The sequence below is a fragment of the Mchenga conophoros genome, linkage group LG9 (assembly GCF_057382185.1).
Source record: "Mchenga conophoros isolate Kocher_MC1m ecotype Shallow Benthic linkage group LG9, M_conophoros_male_GT1.1, whole genome shotgun sequence".
Lineage (NCBI taxonomy): Eukaryota > Metazoa > Chordata > Actinopteri > Cichliformes > Cichlidae > Mchenga > Mchenga conophoros.
Window position 1 is genome coordinate 464630 of NC_140534.1, and position 23926 is coordinate 488555.

The 23926-nt window shown below is 44.2% G+C and overlaps 2 protein-coding genes and 2 pseudogenes across 2 annotated transcripts; 1 reads left to right on the top strand and 3 right to left on the bottom strand.

Annotated features, from left to right (window-relative positions):
• Positions 1–1237: 1237 nt before the first annotated feature.
• On the bottom strand, positions 1238–2771 carry LOC146566513 (serine/threonine-protein kinase pim-2-like; annotated as a pseudogene).
• A 637-nt stretch (positions 2772–3408) lies between these two features.
• The window catches only part of LOC146566514 (DIS3-like exonuclease 1), a 38482-nt pseudogene continuing 17964 nt past the window's right edge, over positions 3409–23926 (top strand).
• LOC146566515 (uncharacterized) lies at positions 3510–5131 on the bottom strand. The gene is made up of 5 exons (XM_085286064.1): positions 4942–5131; positions 4291–4533; positions 4004–4156; positions 3788–3882; positions 3510–3650 (listed from the first exon to the last, which is right to left on the bottom strand). Exons 1-5 carry the CDS (start codon positions 5000–5002, stop codon positions 3510–3512), a joined length of 693 nt encoding a protein of 230 aa, XP_085142190.1. The 5' UTR covers positions 5003–5131.
• Positions 8406–10219, bottom strand: LOC146566516 (serine/threonine-protein kinase pim-2-like). The gene is made up of 4 exons (XM_085287835.1): positions 10040–10219; positions 8844–9024; positions 8587–8757; positions 8406–8497 (listed from the first exon to the last, which is right to left on the bottom strand). Exons 1-4 carry the CDS (start codon positions 10217–10219, stop codon positions 8406–8408), a joined length of 624 nt encoding a protein of 207 aa, XP_085143961.1.

Consider the following 23926-nt stretch of genomic DNA (forward strand, 5'->3'; position numbering starts at 1 on the left):
TGAGGAGCAGGATTTTGAATTCAATTCTGGATTTAACAGGAGAAATCTGCTCTCTCTTTCTAGTCCCTGTCAGGACTCTTGCTGCAGCATTTTGGATTAGCTGAAGGCTTTTCAGTGAGTTTTTTGGACATCCTGATAATAATGAATTACAGTCGTCCAGCCTGGAAGTAATAAATGGTAAATGCCCTGTATTTATATAGCGCTTTACTAGTCCCTAAGGACCCCAAAGCGCTTTACATATCCAGTCATCCACCCATTCACACACACATTCACACAATAAATGCATGAACTAGTTTTTCAGCGTCACTCTGAGACAGGATATTTCTAATTTTAGAGATGTTGCGCAAATGGAAGAACGCAGTCTTACATATTTGTTTAATATGTGCGTTGAAGGACATGTCCTGGTCAAAAATGACTCCAAGGTTCCTCACAGCGTTACTGGAGGCCAAGGTAATGCCATCCAGAGTAAGAATCTGGTTAGATACCATATTTCTAAACTTTTCAGGGACGAGTACAATAACCTCAGTTTGATCTGAATTAAGAAGCAGAAAGTTAGCGGCCATCCAGGTCTTTAAGTCTTTAAGACATTCCTGCAGTGTAACTCATTGGTGTGTGTTATCTGGCTTCATGGACAGATAGAGCTGGGTGTCATCTGCATAGCAGTGAAAATTTATGCTATGTCTTCTAATGATGCTGCCTAGGGGAAACATGTATAATGTAAACAGAATTGGTCCTAGCACTGAACCCTGTGGAACTCCATAATTAACCTCAGTGTGTGAAGAGGACTCTCCATTTACATGCACAAATTGGAGTCTATTAGATAGATATGTCACAAACCAAACTGTACACTGGTAAACTGTTACAATAAAAAAGACCGTAATTTTCTTTACTCTTCTTTATTTATGTAACTTTTGTTTTCACTGGCAATTTAGTATTAGGTTAGGACAAAAAACAAATTAGGAAGGTTAAAGACAGAACATTACTAGATTGTGGTTTTAATTAAAATGTAGCCTTTGACAATGCTGAACACATGAGAAGCTACTTTAAGGCATATCACCCAATTTGTAATATTGCTAAACATTTCTTAAGGCAGACGAGTCATGCTGGCTGGGTCAGTGTCATTTTTGTTGTAATTGATGTCTGGTTTGTTCTGTTCCCTAGTGATGGGTAGGGATGGGTACCAGTATCCGGTGTTCTGACATAATCCTTGAAATAGTAATAACACAGTATCCTCAGCAAAGATGAATTAAACAAGTTTTATTTTAATGGAAGTTTACTTCAAGTCTTCAGATTTTTACTGTCTTTTATTTGATTACTTTAAAGTATATGATTACATTAGAGTAATTAAATAAAGACAGTTTTGATGGAGCTCCTGAGCCAGCCCAAGCTCTCTATGAAGACGAGGAAAAACTCCCCTGGGGGGGCCAGACTGACGGGAAGAAACCTCGGGAAAGCCCATTCAAAGAGAGATCCCCTTTCCTGGGATGGCTGGGGGGGGTTTACAGGAATTCCAAAACACTGAAATTTAAAGTGGGCCAATTAAAAAAAATTATTTCCTGAAAAAAAGAAAGGTAATTCATACATCACACATAAATGATAACGTCTGAATTGTGTGTGTGTGTGTTTGTGTGTGTGTGTGATAGGCTTATCTCAGCCAAGTGTGATGCTGTAGCTCCTCCAGCGTCGGCCGCGTCTCCGGGACTTTGGTTAAACACGCGTCCAAGAAATTCCGGCAGTCTGGAAAGAAAGGAAAGAGAAAAAACATGAAGATGATAGTTCCAGTGGTCCAAGCCATCAGTCAGTCTTGAAGTGTGACGTTTTCTTACTTTTGGACAGATGTCTTTTGAATTTCAGGCGCTTTTTGAGGAAGCTCGTGGTGTTAAAGTCCCCGGCATGAAGCGCTTCGTACAGAACCACTCCCATTTGCCATACCGTGGTGGGTCCACACCTGTAGCAACTGCGCCCGTACCACTCGGGAGGGGAGTAAATTTCTGTACCTAATAAACAGACACAATTGCAATTTCTTCTAAAACAAAAGGCGAAAATTGTGACATCTGTGAAGAGCAAGAGCAGAATATGTTACCATAGAAGACGCGGTACTGCGACTGCTCCTTAACAAAGCAGCTCAGTCCAAAGTCGATGATACGAACACGCGGTACATCTGAGCCGGTCTCAATTAGAATGTTCTCACTCTTGATGTCCCGGTGAAAGATGTGTTTATCCTCCAGGTGCTTCGCAGCATCAACCAGCTGCTTCAGAATGACCTGGAAATAGAGCAGGGCGATATGACCAAAAATATTTATCACGATATACATTTGAAAAGTTGCGATAACGATATAACTGACGATATAACTGACACTAGACAAAATACTTTACAACGCCACAACTTTATTAGTGCAAAAAACCCCATAAATGTATTTTCACTTAAACAAGCAGCTGTTTTTTTATGTGCATTAAAGTTATATAAAAATGTAACAGTGCAAATGCAAATTCCTCGCTGACAGTTTAACCAAAAGGCATTTCCAGTGGAAATTGGCCGACATATCCTCAGCATAACCATGTAAAATATCCACAAAGCTTAAAAAGAGGTTATACACACACAATACGGTAATATCACGTTGAGGTGCAGTACGTATCACTCCGCGAGGCGCCTGCCTACGATAGCCGTAATGCTCCGACAATCCATCGAGCGGTGCGGCTTTGTAGCTTAGCAAAGTCGCCGTGTACATAAAATCGTTTTGAGGTCAGTAAACACAACCAGAATTCATACATAAGGCACACGGGATTATAAGGGGCACTGTCGAGTTTCAGAAAAATCAAAGGATTGATTTTTAAGTGTGCCGTATTTTCCAAACAACACGGTAATAACGGCGGCCCGCTAGCATGCGCTACCAAAAATCGTGCTTTGTTGTGTATCTGACGGACGAAAGCTAAACCAGTTCCACACCACTAAAGTTGCAGCATTTTTACAAACCAGTTCTGGTTCATCCGTTTCATTCAACGATCCACTTTTGCTCTTCTCTTTCTGCGTCACCGCCATCTGCGTATGTAAACATAGGCACTGCGCATGCGCGTTTTACCTATTCTAGCGCGATATTTCATTTTCCTATCGTTGCCCAAAATTACACCGGTATTACCGTGAATGGTATGATATAGCCCAGCCCTACCTGGAAACGATGAAAAAGACAATAATCAATCAATGGGTTAATGTTTCTCTAATACTCTGTGCTTTGATTGAATGATGTACAGTCTAAGACTCTTCTAAGGCAAGTCAACTTGCCTTGGCCTTGTCCTCTGGCAAAAATCCTCCATTTTCTTCTATGTATTTATCCAGGTCCACAGCGGGGACAGGTCTCTCCATCACCAGGATCAGCTCTCTGCCAAAGTCAAACCACTCCAACAGAGACACTGGGGCTGATGTTTCCACTGATCCATCTGCTTCAGCTGCAAGCTTCAGCATGATGGCAACTTCCACTGACACATTCTTCCCGTTATCATCCTGAAATATTTCAACAAAGTGGATGATGAGGCACAGACGTTCCACAGGTGAACGCTGCATGCAATCCACTAATGTAAAAACAATTCAAGTCTTGCACATTTACCTTCACTTTGCAGTACACTTTCCCCTTTGGGATGTGTTTGATGGCCACCTAAAAGACACAGGGCATTGATGAGCATTTCCTCAGTATGACATCATTAAAGGTGTAAAACAGCATACATCTCAGCTTACGATATTATCCCTTATCTGCATTACTGCCTGTCTTACTACCACCATCTGAACACTTACTGGTAAATGATCCTTTATGCGGTAGCCAGCAAACACTGCTCCACAGCCTCCTTCTCCAAGCCGGTGCTCCTCCACGTATCTTGCTTGGAAGTCACCTAAACAGACAAACACAAATTGGGTTTTACTACAGCTGTCACACAAATTACTCTCTGCTGTACCCTAAATGTTCATTTTGCTCTTCACCTGAATATAAAAGCTAAGCTGCTTGCTACTTACGTTTCTGTTCAGCCACTGACTTTTTGGCAACGGTTTTGGTTTTGTCCTGGTCCACGTTCTTTTTCTTAGGTGGGTCCCTGGTGTCTCCCGCAGCTTTCCTTTTGCCAGCCTTTTTGTTTTTACTGCAGCTCTCTGAAATCTCTATGCTGCAGTCTGCAGATGTGGAAAACACCAAAAGCACATCAGCTTATTAGATAATAGACACAAATATCTCCCAAACACTAATATCTTCAAACTAGCAACCAGATGTACACTTAATCTACCCCTCACTCAACTAATTAGCCTACCTTTACCAGTGTCCAACCAGGAAGATGCCTGCCCCTTGTCACCGCTCACATGCTCAAGAAGTTTACGCTTTTTTGCTGTATTGGTTGTCCCCGCTTCATCTTGTTGGACCTTTCGCTTGACTCCCCCGACCACATGAGCATCTGAGCTGGTGGAAGGACCAGCCTGCTCAGTGACCCTCCTTCTTTTTATGGGGGTCGTTTTTTCAGGACTGGCCTTTCTTTTAGCCATCCTGCTCTTACAATCTATAAACAACAACAACACATTAGTGAAAAAGAGCGCTCGACATCAGGACTAGAAGGATTTTGATGTCATTGAATTTTAAATTAGTATTGCTTACAATATAATAACAAGTTTATCCTTTTGATAAAAAACACACCAAAACGAGTCCATACCAGGTCTACTAAGTCTAGATACTGATGACACTTGTTGCTCTGTTTTCACTGCTCAGTCCAAGAATAAACTTGTCACATTATTTTACCAAAAGACAAAGTGCCCCAGTAACCTTTCTTTGATTAGACATGTTGCACTCAGGTTAGTTTCAATCAAAACCAGGATTTAAATCCTCTAAAAATGAATCATTTTATACACAGAGCCTCAACATTGTTAGAAATGTACATTCTGTTATTTAGGGGATTTTATTTTTTACTTACTTTGATCTCCTGGATCTTTCTTATCTGCCTCAGTCGTAACTTTTCTTGTTTCCTTTTTCATCTTAATTTTTAAAATAGAAAATGTCACCTTAATGAGTGAATAGTCCTTCAAATGTCTGGATGCTTGACTTTTCTAACTAAGCTGTATAAGTCAGTTCTGTAAGTGAGCTTTAAAAGTAAACTCCGGAGTCTATGGCAACACAACATTAGAACCTTGCCTTTTAGTGACATCACTAAAAGGCAAGTAGTTTAAAGAAAAACACTCTGGCATTTCATATAATTCAGTAATTTCACATTAAACTTTCTTTCATTATCCTTTCATTATTTGTTTAAAGACTTGATGTGTGGATGCTACTATGAAGACTTCTAGTTGAGCAAACACTAATAAACACTGACTAGTTTATCTGAGATAAAATATAACACTTTTTTATTAAGTCAGTGTTAACTCTGTTTTTTTCTGTTAGGATCATTCAATAGTATCAGAAGAGAAAAGAAAAGTATGTTTTGTTTTGTTTTTTTTCTTCAAGATCTGTTCACATGTACTTAGCAAGAGTGAGTACACAGCGTTAAAAAATGGTACTTAGTGTAGTGAGGAAGGCGAAAAGCAAAGCGAGCATATGAAGGTAATATTGAAGAAGGCGCAGTTTTGAAGTGGTGAAAGGCAAAGGCATGAGTGCAAGCGTAATAAAAGGTAATAGGAGAGATGTCGAGCAGGCGGAGGACTTGGCTGGAGCAGGAAAAGGCAAAAGGGGAAACGCGAGTGCACGTCTGAAACTTCTTCACTGTCAGTGAATCCTAATTCTTAAGACTAACTAAGAAGAATAAATCTATGTATGAATGTCGTTTTGAGCACATCTCCTCTTTCTACTGATCAATTCTTCCACCTAGTGGATAGATGATAGTATTGCAGCTTGTCTCGTCACCTGTTGTGTGTTTTGTGTGCTCCAGAACCTGCGTCCTGTTGGAGTACTGTACGTAAAACACACAAACACTGGAGTGAACACAGCTGCTGAACATCTCTATATTCATAACTTCTTCCTGTTATCTCATATGTCTCCCTTCATCTGTGTAGGAACGGTGTACAGATGTATGAGTATGTCACTCCTGCTCCTCCACCTAACACCTCCACTCCAAACTAAGTTTGCTCGGCTGCTTTGGTTCACTGATCTGCAAGTATCTGTCATTTGTTTGCAGATGTCTGCAGGAATTATTGTAATGATCCATTAATGGTGCCTGATTTCATTCAGTTTTACAGCTTGTCTCGTGTTTTTGAACTGCTTCCCTCACAGTTGTACACAGTGCTAACATGTGCTCTTACTCTGTGTTTTATTCCTGAAGAAAAAGAAAGTGCCCAGCCCAGCAGGATGAAGATGGGCCATACGTCAAGAAGCCGCCAAATGCCTTCATGCTCTATCTCAAAGAGCAGAGGCCAAAGGTCATTGCTGAACTCAACATCCCTGGAAATGCAGCCGTAAATGCAGTGGTGGGACAGAGAGTAAGTGTGTAACTCTACGTCTATTGCAGCATAACTAAGGGAGGATTCAGGGTCACCTGGTCCAGCCCTAACTATATGCTTTAGCAAAAAGGAAAGTTTTAAGCCTAATCTTAAAAGTAGAGATAGTGTCTGTCTCCTGAATCCAAACTGGAAGCTGGTTCCACAGAAGAGGGGCCTGAAAACTGAAGGCTCTCCCTCCCATTCTACTTTTAAATACTCTAGGAACAACAAGTAGGCCTGCAGAGCGAGAGCGAAGTGCTCTAATAGGGTGATATGGTACTACAAGGTCATTAAGATAAGATGGGGCCTGATTATTTAAGACCTTGTATGTGAGGAGCAGGATTTTGAATTCAATTCTGGATTTAACAGGAGAAATCTGCTCTCTCTTTCTAGTCCCTGTCAGGACTCTTGCTGCAGCATTTTGGATTAGCTGAAGGCTTTTCAGTGAGTTTTTTGGACATCCTGATAATAATGAATTACAGTCGTCCAGCCTGGAAGTAATAAATGGTAAATGCCCTGTATTTATATAGCGCTTTACTAGTCCCTAAGGACCCCAAAGCGCTTTACATATCCAGTCATCCACCCATTCACACACACATTCACACAATAAATGCATGAACTAGTTTTTCAGCGTCACTCTGAGACAGGATATTTCTAATTTTAGAGATGTTGCGCAAATGGAAGAACGCAGTCTTACATATTTGTTTAATATGTGCGTTGAAGGACATGTCCTGGTCAAAAATGACTCCAAGGTTCCTCACAGCGTTACTGGAGGCCAAGGTAATGCCATCCAGAGTAAGAATCTGGTTAGATACCATATTTCTAAACTTTTCAGGGACGAGTACAATAACCTCAGTTTGATCTGAATTAAGAAGCAGAAAGTTAGCGGCCATCCAGGTCTTTACGTCTTTAAGACATTCCTGCAGTGTAACTCATTGGTGTGTGTTATCTGGCTTCATGGACAGATAGAGCTGGGTGTCATCTGCATAGCAGTGAAAATTTATGCTATGTCTTCTAATGATGCTGCCTAGGGGAAACATGTATAATGTAAACAGAATTGGTCCTAGCACTGAACCCTGTGGAACTCCATAATTAACCTCAGTGTGTGAAGAGGACTCTCCATTTACATGCACAAATTGGAGTCTATTAGATAGATATGTCACAAACCAAACTGTACACTGGTAAACTGTTACAATAAAAAAAGACCGTAATTTTCTTTACTCTTTATTTATGTAACTTTTGTTTTCACTGGCAATTTAGTATTAGGTTAGGACAAAAAACAAATTAGGAAGGTTAAAGACAGAACATTACTAGATTGTGGTTTTAATTAAAATGTAGCCTTTGACAATGCTGAACACATGAGAAGCTACTTTAAGGCATATCACCCAATTTGTAATATTGCTAAACATTTCTTAAGGCAGACGAGTCATGCTGGCTGGGTCAGTGTCATTTTTGTTGTAATTGATGTCTGGTTTGTTCTGTTCCCTAGTGATGGGTAGGGATGGGTACCAGTATCCGGTGTTCTGACATAATCCTTGAAATAGTAATAACACAGTATCCTCAGCAAAGATGAATTAAACAAGTTTTATTTTAATGGAAGTTTACTTCAAGTCTTCAGATTTTTACTGTCTTTTATTTGATTACTTTAAAGTATATGATTACATTAGAGTAATTAAATAAAGACAGTTTTGATGGAGCTCCTGAGCCAGCCCAAGCTCTCTATGAAGACGAGGAAAAACTCCCCTGGGGGGGCCAGACTGACGGGAAGAAACCTCGGGAAAGCCCATTCAAAGAGAGATCCCCTTTCCTGGGATGGCTGGGGGGGGGTTACAGGAATTCCAAAACACTGAAATTTAAAGTGGGCCAATTAAAAAAAATTATTTCCTGAAAAAAAGAAAGGTAATTCATACATCACACATAAATGATAACGTCTGAATTGTGTGTGTTTGTGTGTGTGTGTGTGATAGGCTTATCTCAGCCAAGTGTGATGCTGTAGCTCCTCCAGCGTCGGCCGCGTCTCCGGGACTTTGGTTAAACACGCGTCCAAGAAATCCCGGCAGTCTGGAAAGAAAGGAAAGAGAAAAAACATGAAGATGATAGTTCCAGTGGTCCAAGCCATCAGTCAGTCTTGAAGTGTGACGTTTTCTTACTTTTGGACAGATGTCTTTTGAATTTCAGGCGCTTTTTGAGGAAGCTCGTGGTGTTAAAGTCCCCGGCATGAAGCGCTTCGTACAGAACCACTCCCATTTGCCATACCGTGGTGGGTCCACACCTGTAGCAACTGCGCCCGTACCACTCGGGAGGGGAGTAAATTTCTGTACCTAATAAACAGACACAATTGCAATTTCTTCTAAAACAAAAGGCGAAAATTGTGACATCTGTGAAGAGCAAGAGCAGAATATGTTACCATAGAAGACGCGGTACTGCGACTGCTCCTTAACAAAGCAGCTCAGTCCAAAGTCGATGATACGAACACGCGGTACATCTGAGCCGGTCTCAATTAGAATGTTCTCACTCTTGATGTCCCGGTGAAAGATGTGTTTATCCTCCAGGTGCTTCGCAGCATCAACCAGCTGCTTCAGAATGACCTGGAAATAGAGCAGGGCGATATGACCAAAAATATTTATCACGATATACATTTGAAAAGTTGTGATAACGATATAACTGACGATATAACTGACACTAGACAAAATACTTTACAACGCCACAACTTTATTAGTGCAAAAAACCCCATAAATGTATTTTCACTTAAACAAGCAGCTGTTTTTTTATGTGCATTAAAGTTATATAAAAATGTAACAGTGCAAATGCAAATTCCTCGCTGACAGTTTAACCAAAAGGCATTTCCAGTGGAAATTGGCCGACATATCCTCAGCATAACCATGTAAAATATCCACAAAGCTTAAAAAGAGGTTATACACACACAATACGGTAATATCACGTTGAGGTGCAGTACGTATCACTCCGCGAGGCGCCTGCCTACGATAGCCGTAATGCTCCGACAATCCATCGAGCGGTGCGGCTTTGTAGCTTAGCAAAGTCGCCGTGTACATAAAATCGTTTTGAGGTCAGTAAACACAACCAGAATTCATACATAAGGCACACGGGATTATAAGGGGCACTGTCGAGTTTCAGAAAAATCAAAGGATTGATTTTAAGTGTGCCGTATTTTCCAAACAACACGGTAATAACGGCGGCCCGCTAGCATGCGCTACCAAAAATCGTGCTTTGTTGTGTATCTGACGGACGAAAGCTAAACCAGTTCCACACCACTAAAGTTGCAGCATTTTTACAAACCAGTTCTGGTTCATCCGTTTCATTCAACGATCCACTTTTGCTCTTCTCTTTCTGCGTCACCGCCATCTGCGTATGTAAACATAGGCACTGCGCATGCGCGTTTTACCTATTCTAGCGCGATATCTCATTTTCCTATCGTTGCCCAAAATTACACCGGTATTACCGTGAATGGTATGATATAGCCCAGCCCTACCTGGAAACGATGAAAAAGACAATAATCAATCAATGGGTTAATGTTTCTCTAATACTCTGTGCTTTGATTGAATGATGTACAGTCTAAGACTCTTCTAAGGCAAGTCAACTTGCCTTGGCCTTGTCCTCTGGCAAAAATCCTCCATTTTCTTCTATGTATTTATCCAGGTCCACAGCGGGGACAGGTCTCTCCATCACCAGGATCAGCTCTCTGCCAAAGTCAAACCACTCCAACAGAGACACTGGGGCTGATGTTTCCACTGATCCATCTGCTTCAGCTGCAAGCTTCAGCATGATGGCAACTTCCACTGACACATTCTTCCCGTTATCATCCTGAAATATTTCAACAAAGTGGATGATGAGGCACAGACGTTCCACAGGTGAACGCTGCATGCAATCCACTAATGTAAAAACAATTCAAGTCTTGCACATTTACCTTCACTTTGCAGTACACTTTCCCCTTTGGGATGTGTTTGATGGCCACCTAAAAGACACAGGGCATTGATGAGCATTTCCTCAGTATGACATCATTAAAGGTGTAAAACAGCATACATCTCAGCTTACGATATTATCCCTTATCTGCATTACTGCCTGTCTTACTACCACCATCTGAACACTTACTGGTAAATGATCCTTTATGCGGTAGCCAGCAAACACTGCTCCACAGCCTCCTTCTCCAAGCCGGTGCTCCTCCACGTATCTTGCTTGGAAGTCACCTAAACAGACAAACACAAATTGGGTTTTACTACAGCTGTCACACAAATTACTCTCTGCTGTACCCTAAATGTTCATTTTGCTCTTCACCTGAATATAAGTACCTGGGTATGTGTCAGCCAGTCTTACAGGACTAACACAACCATTCACACTCGCATTTCTGCATTCACACCTATGGGCAATTTAGTGTTTCCAATTAACCTGTCACCACTAACTGCATGTCTTAAAATGCAGTTAGTGGTGATGTCATTAAAATGAATGCAACTTGTCTGCGTTGTTAACTATCCCCAAACACGGCACCTGCTTCCTGAAATGCTCAGAGTAGCTCATCTGCAACCAGTAACCAGCCGTGCTCAAAGTCTTTTAAACGACTTTCCTCCCCATTCTGATGCTCTGTTTGAAATGTTGAGTTGCATTCATAATCAAGCTGTTAGCTGTGTGCCCAGCTTAACCTAGCTACACATGTCTGTAGACATTGACCAGGGGTCAGCCTCATTATATCAGAGCTCTGCTGACAAAGCTGAAAGAGACGCAGCCTGTGACTTGAAATATGTGTCCAGCATAAACATGCAGGAGCGCTTTGGACAAACTTGATGAGCACTGTAAATAAGAAGTCCCACGTGAACTCTGGTTTCAGTCCAGTTTATTCCTGATTTGTGCTCACACAGCCATTTTAGAGTGTTGCATCATTAATGTGATGAGGCTTCACTTTGATAGCGTTAGGTGGACATCTGGTGAAACATACAGAGTTGTCATACTGAATCACTACTTACTGTTTTCCATTGAATTTAACGTACACAGCAAAGAGAAAAAAGCTTCATCGTGGACTCTCTTTGCAGTTTCACTTTGCAGAATCGCTGAATTTTCTATACATCATCTATATTAACTCAACTAGTGATCGGGGCATTTGTAGGCCTTTATTTCTTATTTCATCTGTTTGATCAGTACAAGTGTTCATTTTTAGTGTGAAACAGCTACTACATGTACTCTGAAATGTGCCACGTTAAAGTTAGTGCAGTATAGTGTTCACACATAGTCAACATGTTTCAGAAAAAAGCAATCTGCTGCTTTAGTTCACCAACTGGGCTTTTATTGTGAAACTCAAAGGATAACAAAGCCAGGTGTCATCCTCTTTCAATAATTTCAGATCAGGATCTTATGTTTAGGTCTAATGCATATTATCTGACAGACAAGTCTTTGTTTTATTTTGATTTTTACAAACAAGAGTGAATTTAAAAAATGAGCCAAAATGAACAAAGGAACATAAATTATGTTAGGAAAAGTCAACATACGTTGGTCTATTTTTTCTCCCTCGTGCTTCAGGGTTAACGTTCTCCTAACATCCCCACCATTCTCCCAAACTAATGAGAGGCTTTCTTGAGTGTAATTTATGATTTTATTGAATGTACTTGTTTTTGTAATGTGCGTTTGTGCAGATATTACAAGCGGCTGCAAACCCTTGTCAAAGACCCTCGACACGACTGCGTGCTGTTTGCCAATGAATTTCAGAAGTACTCTTACTGTCCACGAGAGAAGGGCGAGAGCCAGGAAAAATGGCAGACCAGGTCAGTGCTCATTATTTACCACACTCACTGAAGTGTACAGTCAAGTTGCTGCAGCACATGTAGCATAGAAATAGAGTCTATAGAGTCTTTTCCTTTCTCATTTTTTCCTCTTTGTCATGTTTTTTCTTCTACTTATACTTCTTTGACTTCATTTTGTTTTTCTGGGTCAAAGTGTGACGTTACATGTTTCACTAGGTGAAATTTGTAAATCTCATTAATTATAATGGAGATTATGCTAATAAAACATATTCAGTTCTTCAGTAAAGATGAAATACTTGCACCATGGGAAGTCCCCAATCTTGCCTATTGCAGCGTAACTAAGGGAGGATTCAGGGTCACTCAATCCAGCCCTAACTATAAATCAAAAAGGAAAGTTTTAATCCTAATCTTAATAGTGAGAGGGCGTCAGTCTCCCGTGTGCAAATAGGAAGCTGGTTCTACAAAAAAGGGCATGAAGGCTGATGCTCTGCCTCCCATTCTACTTTTGTAAACCCCACAAATAAGCCCGCAGCCTGAGAGTAAAGTGGGTGTGTAAAAGGGGTTTGATTATTCAAGACTTTTCTGTGTAAGAAGATTTTAAATTAAATTCTGGATTTAACAGGGAAGCCAGTATGGGAGAAATATGTTCTTTTGTTCTTGGACTGGATTAACTGAAGGTTTTTCAAATGATGCTTTTAGGACATCCTGATAATCATCCAATCACACAAAATGTCTTTGACTGCACCTGCTGACTACTTCTGCTCAGCAACTCTTGAAAGGAAATTGTGTTTCTAAAAATGTTAAGTCTCTGGGTTTAAAAAATATTTTGTGAAAGTGACATAAATGTATAGTTCACACGTGTGCAAAATTCATCTGGGAGATTTAAAAATGTAAACATTACATTTGAACTTTCTTTCAAATTGTGCAACAGGCCAGCGGTGCAGATGCATATGGCACTTAGAGCACACGTACTGGCTAAGATGTCAATCGAGCATTCATAGTGTTTTGTCCCAATAGGGGTTCAATGGGTAAAGGGGTCATTTTAACATTTTCAAAAATGTTTTTCCTCCACTTCAGGTAGAAAACAAGTGCAGGAACAAAGAAGTCAGGAGGACTTGTGAATGGCAGCTTAAAAGTGATTAATATTTATACCAGTTTAATAGAGAAAAGCACCAAAAGGATTTAATGAGTGTTTTTAATAATAGAGACTTGGTTGTAATGTTAATCACGATCTGACAAACTTTTATGTTGTGCCAACAAATGAAGCTAGAAGTGCAGTGTGTTCTCATGAAATGTGTTTATTATATAGATAAGGCACTCAATTATTTATTTTTTATATTATTTCTGTGGAAGCACCATTTGAATTACAAGTAGTGTGAAATCATAACTTCCACCTACAAAACAGCAAAAACTTAGTGGGATATGTTAAAGATTATTGCTTTAGCGGGCAATTTGCTTTCATGCATCTTATGCTAAACTTGTGAGTTCATTTAATGTGTGTGTGTGTGTGTGTGTGTGTGTACTCAGCTGCAGTGTGGTACTACAACCACCTGGCAGGAATGATGAATATAGTGATGATCACTGAGGATCCTGAGGCCGTAGCTCAGTTCAGCAGCCTGACGTCTGGAGTGTACGTCATCTCCGTCCAGGTATATGAAATACCTTTATAATACCATCTACTCTATATCGGCTTCTTATATGTAGCCACCTTACAGGGATTTATCATCATGCATTTAGAGAAACACGTGGTTTGAACACCTAAAACTGAAAGTCAGCTCTTTGTGTTAAAGTCGTTGTGTTGGAGCCTATATGATGGAACAGTTGGTTGGTCTGTATTATTTCACTAATCTTCAGTGGGACTATTGTAGCATGTAGCAGGCATGGGTTTTTGAAACACTTACATTTTTGGCAGCAGTATTAGAACAGTCTCACTTAGAAGTGAAATTGGTGGTTGTTGTCAAACTTTCGGTCATTACACATGATTTCTTGGTTAAGTGACAAAATGTAAATATATGTGGCATTTAGTCTGTTTACATACGGAGAGCTGCACTTTGTTTTTCAATTCATGTCAGCCTAGCAAGCATGCTGTGGTTGTATAAAACACAGTGACAATGAGTCAGAAAACTATTAAACTAGTATGTAAATGAGAATTTCGCTAAAGGTGAAGGTCACAGCCTTGTTTGTAATTGCACTGATTGATCCGAGCTCTGTCAGAAAAAAACAGTTACACTTTTTACCTATTTGTCGATACACTGGTATCGCCATTTAAAATGGTCAATAAATGACAGTTAAAGTAAAGAAGAGAGGTTAGAAACAGCCTTTAGCCATGTTATGGGTATTGATATTATATGTTTGGCTTCACAGGTACTCTGCATCTTCCCTCTTGGCAACGTGTTTGGAACGCCGCAAACACGAGTCGGTCAGAGAGTAAACTCATTGCTCAATAAGGACTGATATCAAGTCTGATGTTTATTTAAAGGAAAAAGAGCAGTACATGCTAGTAGCCGTGAAATTAATATTACATCGCTTTCTATTGTGATACATTTTTGATACATTGCTGCCAGATTTGTATATTTTTATCCAAACATACGTACCCGGGTATTTTTGAAAACGCAGATTTTTCTATGTGTTTGCGCCTTTCGTCCACACGTAAACGGCGTTTTCGGTCACTGAAAACAGAGATTTTCAACCAGAATTGGTAGAATTCATTTAAATTGGTTGGTTTCCTAAAACGGTCGTGGCGTTTAAGCACGGTCCAACAATTAACAACAGGGTTGAGGTTGTTGCTTTGGGAAGCCCATTCCAAAAACTCGCTTTATTTATTCTGAAACCAGTTCTTATATCTATTTAACTATTATTGTAATACTAATACTGAGGACGTCTAACTGTATCAAAAGGTTTAAGCATCTGGCTGTTGATTTGAGGTGAATTTGAAAGATTTTACTCTATTTCTCTTTCTCGAACCTGATAAGGTTAAGTGGAAGAGGATCCAAAACTTAGGCCCTTGAAGGGATGTTACTGGAGCTAAGAAGGCCAACTGAAGTAATTTATTTCTTGACCTGTGTGTTTTTCCTTTGCCAGGATTATTTGCAAAGCTTCTGGTCAGATCTGCAGGCAGCCCATGAACTGTTTAGCTCCATTTCTCAGGCACAACAAGAGACAGAGGGCGACGATGGGGAGAAAGAGTTTCCCGAACATCTTCCCGCTGAAGTCCTGGAGGCTGGTATAAAGTCTGAACGTTACATTCAGGTAAAAATGTACCAACCTGTTGTTGGGTCTAACGCTCAAACCCCGCTGACTCAGCGCTTTCTTTTACTTGCTGCAAGGGGAGAAGGTCTTCATCTGATCTTAGCCCAACTCCAGCCTTCCCTCAAAGCCCTTTTATTAACTTCAGTGGTCACACAAACATCAACATTAATGATGCGACAGATAAGACACGCACATGTGAACGTGTGTCTCTGCAAGAGTGAACATGTGATGTGTGTGTATGTGAATGTGTCTCTGTGAGCATGTGATGTGATCAGTGATGTGTGTGTGTAGAAAACAGAGGTGAGCATTCATGCTAAAGATCTGATCATCTTGTGCAATGACAAACATATTGATCCACAATTCTCTAACTCCTGTTTTAAGTATACCGGATCTCTCTTTAAAACACGAGTTTAAAACAACTGCAGGAACAACGTTTAAATATTTTAGTAGCTTTAAGCCTGTTCATTTTTCAGAGAAACTGCAGGTACCTTTAATACATATACTAATCTATACTAACGAAATACACTGATGAGTGTAGGGAGTGTGCTGAGGAGGTAGGAGTATTTGAGGGGCTGACGAATAAAGAAAATGAGATGAAGAGCAGGACTGTTATTGAATGAAGAAGATATGAACTGTCTCTAAGTTTTCTTGCAGTTTAATTTTAAAGGAGAGAGACAGAAAAAACACATCATTATTATTATTATTATTATTTTAAAAAGTCATAAAGGGATTGGCAAGTTACTTTCAGTGAGTCCCCAAGCAAAACATGGCTTAGTATTTGGGGTAGAGACCTTTGTTGCCAGTGGTAAGACTTTTCTTGGTATCAAGTGGAGTAGTCAGAGGGTGACGATGGGGAGAAAGAGTTTCCTGAGGCAGATGGACATCTGCGTCTAAAGGTCAAAGGTCACTCTTTCGAGGATGCCAATGTTCACATTTTGGACAGAGAGGACAGATGGTTTGAAAGAGGAGTGAAAGAAGCCATCTATGTCCACTGTGAGCGACCATCTTTGAACAGAGGCGGGGCTTACGACACCAACTCTCTGCCATCTATAATCCAGTTTTGAGATCCTTCCCAGACGCCTTAACGCCCACTCACATCCTGGGCCATCTGACCTCAGGAATTCGCATGATAAGGTGGGGCCAGGTTTCACAATGAACACACCCGAAACTCTGGCTGATTGGGACCCACACCCAGTTTCACACCTTGGCTCAGGCGATTAGAGGATCATCAGGGGGTCCTTTTGTCCCTCTGTGGGGGGATACTCCCTCTAGGTTTATATCTGGGACTCTCCACCATTTGACCTTAGAACTGAAGAAGCTTCTCGGATGAGAGGTGAAACGTCTTCAAGCAACTTAAAGAAGTCCAGACGCTTTTCTTTGCAAGCTCCTTTGACTACGATGACCTGGATGACTGAGAACCTTCACAGACAGTTTTTGGTTGATATTCTATCGCTCTCCATTAAATGAAACTAACATTAAAGAAATAACATGAATAATTGTTCTTTCTTTGTAACTGAGGAAACCTACAAATTCAGCAGTGATAATTATTTCCCCAACTGTACCTGAGCAGGTATGGAGATGTCACAAAGAGAAGGCAGTGGAGTTTTTCACCAGATTGTTTAACACAACCTCAGTGGCAGAAGAGTAAATGTCTTGTTTCATTCCTTTTTACTAGGGTACACTGAATGTTAACAAGCATCGGGCACAGAACGAGGCTTTCGTCAGGCCGAAGAACTTCTCAACCAAGAGCACAGGTGAAAACGCCTTACATTTTCAAAACAGGTGGAACAGACACATTAAACTTATATTTGCTAGACGTTTCTGATCTCTTCTCCCGACTTTGACCCCCCCCTATCCATCTTAGATCTGACTTGGGATGTGCTTGTGTATGGTCGAAAAAATCGAAACAGAGCGGTGCATGGGGACGAAGTTGTGGTGGAGTTGTTGCCCAAGAACGAGTGGAGAGGGAGGGACACAGCCCTGACTGATGGGGATGAAAAAACTGGAGAGGACAATGAGAGTACACCTCTGCCAACAGGTGGGAATGTTTGTACTCCATTCATTCACATTTGATTTATTTTTGTATTTAATGATATTTTGTGTATTATATTTTCTGTCTGATTTGCCTAAAATATGTTCAGGATATCTCACAAATAAGTAATGAAAACAATGAAGCATCTTGATCGAACCACATGAATGGTTCGATCCGTGGCTCCCCGAGTCTGCAAGCCGAGTATCTTTGGGAAAGATACTAACCCCAAGTTGCTCTCCGATGCATCCATTGGAGTATAGTGAGTGTGAATGTTGCTTAGTAAGCACTTAAACGCATAGAAGGAAGTGCTTGTGTGAATGGGGTGATTGGGTGAGAGTAGAAAAGAGCTGTATAAGAATTAGTCCATTCACCATTCTTGTTTATATCACCTGCATGAAGCAACATTATAAGAACATATTTGGGTGAAATAACATTTGGAAGCTATTTTCTGGACAGGCATTCACAATTAAACTTTTTTTAAAGTTGCTACTGATTTTTATTACAGTTCTGGTGTAATTTGGCACAACTGAACCTCTTCTCCATGGTTCCATTCGTCAGGGAATAGCTTCTTGACAGCCACATTTCCAGAGATTCAAATAACGATGAAGTTTCGTCGAACAACTCAAGGGCCAAATGCATCTCTCAGGTTCTGTGTCACGTCTTTGCTGGTTTTTCCTGCTTTTTAATGACATGGCAGATATTGTTCATCTTCTGTAGAATTTTTTTTACGTCTGACACCTTTTCTTTCGTCCAATACAAAAGAAAGTTTTAAGTCTAGGAGACACAAATGGCAGGGAACGCATCCTGAGCTTCCACTAACATACAGTTCCCTTTACCAAACACAACAGAACAGAGACAGACGGGGCCCCGTAAGTTTGCCAGTGTAACCTCGCAAATGACAAAAGAGAGAAAGAAAGAAAAACACTAATTAATTAAGCACACAACTCAGGGCCCAGTATTCAAAAGGCGAGGAACACTCCTGCAACTATACACGTGGACTCGCACAAATAATCAATAATCTTTTCAGCTGTGGCAGACCTAGAACAGGGAGGGATAGTTCAGGTGCAAAAATACTGTTTTAGCTTGTCACACTTTTAATTTGGCTAATGGGAACACCCTGTGTTTTTACATAAAAAATATGCAACACATAAAATACATTTTAATCTAACTGGAGGCAATTGACCATTGTTAACCCTTCTTATTGTTATTATTTTTACACACGAGGTCCTAAGGACAAAAAACTTCCCCCCCCTGCGGGCGGTCAATCCTTCAAGCTCAGGTCCTCTACCAGAGGCCTGGGAGCTTGAGGGTCCTGCGCAGCATCTCTGCTGTTCCCAGGACTGCGCTCTTCTGGACAGAGATCTCAGATGTTGTTCCCGGGATCTGCTGGAACCACTCGCCTAGCTTGGGAGTCACCGCACCGAGTGCTCAGGTTACCACGGGGACCACTGTTACCGTCACCTCCACATCTTCTCAAGCTCTTCTCTGAGCCCTTGGTACTCTAGCTTCTCATGTTCCTTCGTCCTGATGTTCCTGATGATTGCTAAATCTGTCACTACAGCCGTCTTCCTCTGCTTGTTCACCACCACTATGTCCGATTAGCCATCACCATTTTGTCCGTCTGTATCTGGAAGCCCCGAAGCATCTTAGCTCGGTCATTCTCCATCACACTAAGGGGCGTCTCCCGTTTTGACCTCGGGACTTCCAGGCCATACTCGGCACAGATATTCCCTTTATACTATGCCGGCCACTTGGTTATGGCGTTCCATGTATGTCTGCTAGCATCTTGCACCCTGTTGTTATGTGCTGGATTGTCTCAGGGGCATCTTTACGCTTGTATCTGGGGTCTTGACTGACTGGTCTGGTAGACCCCAGCCTCTATGGATCTTGTACTTATGGCTTCATGTGCTGCCATTATTAGTGCCTCTGTGCTCTATTTCAGTCCAGTCCAGCCACTGGTAGGATTTCTGGATGTGAGCTAGTTCTTTTATCTGTTGGTGGTACTGTGCAGGATCCTGTCCTTCCATGATGGTTCCTCTTCTTGCTCCTCTTTCTTGGGTTTCTGGTGCCTGAGGTATTCACTAAGCACACCTGAAGCCCCTACCAGTCAAAAGTGTGGACACGCCTTTTTTTTAGTGGTTTTTCTGTCATGGCCTGGTACTTCTACATAGTAGATTCTCACTGAAGGCATCAAAACTATGAATGAACACATATGTAATTATGTAGTACATATGTATATACCGGCTCCCCCCCAGTGCTGCGTTCTTTCTCCTCTGCTCTTCTCCCTGTACACCAACTGCTGCACCTCCACCCACCAGTCTGTCAAGCTAATCAAGTTTGCAGATGACACCACCGCTATTGGACTCATCTCGGACGGGGACGAGTCTGCCTACAGGAGGGAGGTTGAACGTCTGGTGTCCTGGTGCAGCCACAACAACCTGGTGCTGAATGCCCAGAAGACAGTGGAGATTATTGTGGGCTTCAGGAAGCACACAGCCCCACTCCCCCCCATCATCCTGACTGACACCCCCATCACCTCTGTGGACTCATTCCGCTTCCTGTGTCAAGGCACGGCTGTGTGGCAGGCAGGAGGAGGACCCAAACGCAAAACTCACAGACACGGGGATGAACTCAAAATCACAGCTTTAATGCTGGAATGGCAGAACATAGGAAATACAAAACTAAACTGGGAAAAGTAAACTAACATACGCAGAGAGACACAGGGAGATCCACACAACATGAGGGACGACGTCACGCTGAACAGAGGGAGACGCAGACAGAAATACAGAGGGTTAACGAGGGGAGTGGGAACACACGGGGAACACAGGTGACACTGATAGCCATAACGAGACAGGGCGGGGTGAACTGAACACTGACGGGAGAGGTGAAACAGGAAGTACAGAGGTTCAGACAGGAGGAGAGAGAGCACGAGTAGAACACCAACATAACAGGCAGGGGAGACACGGAATAAACACGAAAGGGGACGAGGGCTCATAAATACATAGAGGGGCACACAGGGAGACATGAAGGGCAAGGGATCAAAACTAGAAGCCATAAAATAAATCACACAAGTACAATAATACGAAAATCACAAAGAACTAAAAACGCTGGGTCAGGAGACCCAGGACCGTGACAGTACCCCCCCCTCAAGGGCTGGCTCCAGACAGCCCAAACACAGAAAAACAAAACCAAACAGAAAACAACCCAGGGCGGGCGGCGGGGGCCCAGGACGGAGGGCTCGGAACAGAAAACAAAGAGCACAGAAAACACCGGAGCCCAAGAAAACAACCCAAAACACAGAGCAGTTCAGGGGGCCGACCGTGCGGAAGGCAACGGCGGAGACGCGGAAACAGTTCAGGAGGCCGGCCGCGCGCAAGGCAACGGCGGCGACGCGGAAACAGTTCAGGAGGCCGGCCGCGCGCAAGGCAACGGCGGCGACGCGGAAACAGTTCAGGAGGCCGGCCGCGCGCAAGGCAACGGCGGCGGCGAAGGAGACGACGGAGCAGTTCAGGAGGCCGACCGCGCGGAAGGCAGCGGCGGCGGCGAAGGAGACGACGGAGCAGTTCAGGAGGCCGACCGCGCGGAAGGCAGCGGCGGCGGCGAAGGAGACGACGGAGCAGTTCAGGAGGCCGACCGCGCGGACGGCAGCGGCGGCCCTCCAGTCCCAGGCGTGCCGGCCATGGCCCGGTGGGCGCAGGGCCAGACGAGGCAGCTGATGAGGATGCTGGACCAGACGAGGCAGCTGATGAGGCTGCGGCAGACGAAGGCTCTGAAGAGGAGGCTGCGGCAGACGAAGGCTCTGAAGAGGAGGCTGCGGCAGACGAAGGCTCTGAAGAGGAGGCTGCGGCAGACGAAGGCTCTGAAGAGGAGGCTGCGGCAGACGAAGGCTCTGAAGAGGAGGCTGCGGCAGACGAAGGCTCTGAAGAGGAGGCTGAGGCCGGGCCAGGCGAGGTTGCAGAGGCTGAGGCCGGGCCAGGCGAGGTTGCAGAGGCTGAGGCCGGGCCAGGCGAGGTTGCAGAGGCTGAGGCCGGGCCAGGCGAGGTTGCAGAGGCTGAGGCCGGGCCAGGCGAGGTTGCAGAGGCGGTCGCAGATGGCGGCTGGACAGGCTCCTCGGGCCCCTCGGACCCTCCAGCGGAGACAGGAGGCTGAACGGGCCCCTCGGACCCTCCAGCGGAGACAGGAGGCTGAACGGGCCCCTCGGACCCTCCAGCGGAGACAGGAGGCTGAACGGGCCCCTCGGACCCTCCAGCGGAGACGGGAGGCTGAACGGGCCCCTCGGACCCTCCAGCGGAGACGGGAGGCTGAACGGGCCCCTCGGACCCTCCAGCGGAGACGAGGAGGTGCTGGCCGGGCTCACTGGAACCCCCAGCGGACGAGGTAGATGGCGGCGTGGGAGCCACGGAGTCCTGGATGAGCTCATCCGAGCTTCCAGCAGGAGCTGATGTAGAGCCAGAGAGGTTTGGGACCCCTGGCTGAATGTTAAGCCGAACAGAAGACCGTATTGCTATCGGGGACTGAGCTGCTGGACACACGGGGACCTGAGCTGCTGGACACACGGGGACCTGAGCTGCTGGACACACGGGGACCTGAGCTGCTAACGGTGGAGAAGTAAATGACTGCACAGGGGACTGAACTGATGTCTGTAGTAACGGTGGTGGTGAGAGTGGAGTAGGTGGTGGAGTTAATGACTTCACAGGGGAATGAACTAGAGGTAGTGATGGTTGTGGTGCTGGTGGTTGAGTGGGAGACTGCACTGGAGACTGCACTGGAGACTGCACTGGAGACTGCACTGAGGGTGGCTGCGAGGGAGCTAACTGAGCTATGAAGGGCTGCGAGGGAGCTAACTGAGCTGTCGATAAGGCCGATGATTCCTCTACCAACTGAGCTATTGACTGGGCTAAGGATTGAAATAAGGTTTGTAGTAAGTCAGGCTGTGGATGTGACTGTGCTATGGGAAGCGAGGCTGAATGTGGTGGAGGTGGCGACTGAGCTTCGGGCCGGGCGGCTAACAGAGCTTCGGGCCGGGCGGCTAACAGAGCTTCGGGCCGGGCGGCTGACAGAGCTTCGGGCCGGGCGGCTGACAGAGCTTCGGGCCGGGCGGCTGACAGAGCTTCGGGCCGGGCGGCTGACAGAGCTTCGGGCCGGGCGGCTGACAGAGCTTCGGGCCGGGCGGCTAACAGAGCTTGAGACGAAAATGGTGGTGGAGTTGGTGTCTGGGCTACAGGCGGCTTCTGAAAAACAGCGGACTCAGGAGCAGAATATTGTCCGAGTTGGTCCGACTTGGAAGTGGTATGGAAGAAACAGTTAGTGTCACTCACCACCGGAGTTTGCTCAGAAACGTTAGGGCGGCGGCGGCGTGAGCGCCGTTTTCGCCGAGAGGGGGGAGGAGATGAGCCGGGCCGCGAATCCTCCAGCGGACCGGGCTGAACGTCCTCCGACCCCTCACACTGGAGAGGCAGCTCCGGGCGGACGCCTACGGTGGAAACAAGGAAGTCCCGGATGTGGGGGTGCAGCGCGCCGAACAGCCACGGGAGTCCGGACACCATCCGCTGTAGACGGGCAGCTACGACCTCCCGGTGTTCGTCTCCTGGCAGCGCCTCCCACTCCTGACAGTGGTACTCCACCGTATAGATCAAATCCTCCCGGAGCTCAGCGGAGGGGTTGTGAGTTGCTGGGTCCATTACTGGTGACGTCGTACTGTCAAGGCACGGCTGTGTGGCAGGCAGGAGGAGGACCCAAACGCAAAACTCACAGACACGGGGATGAACTCAAAATCACAGCTTTAATGCTGGAATGGCAGAACATAGGAAATACAAAACTAAACTGGGAAAAGTAAACTAACATACGCAGAGAGACACAGGGAGATCCACACAACATGAGGGACGACGTCACGCTGAACAGAGGGAGACGCAGACAGAAATACACAGAGGGTTAACGAGGGGAGTGGGAACACACGGGGAACACAGGTGACACTGATAGCCATAACGAGACAGGGCGGGGTGAACTGAACACTGACGGGAGAGGTGAAACAGGAAGTACAGAGGTTCAGACAGGAGGAGAGAGAGCACGAGTAGAACACCAACATAACAGGCAGGGGAGACACGGAATAAACACGAAAGGGGACGAGGGCTCATAAATACATAGAGGGGCACACAGGGAGACATGAAGGGCAAGGGATCAAAACTAGAAGCCATAAAATAAATCACACAAGTACAATAATACGAAAATCACAAAGAACTAAAAACGCTGGGTCAGGAGACCCAGGACCGTGACATCCTGGGTACCACCATCACCCAGGACCTGAAGTGGGAGCCTCCGTCACCTCCGTCATAAAGAAGGCTCAGCAGAGGATGTGCTTCCTGAGGCAGCTGAAGAAATTCAACCTGCCAACACGGACGATGATGCAATTCTACACCGCAATCATCGAGTCCATCCTCACTTACTCCATAAATGTCTCTCTGT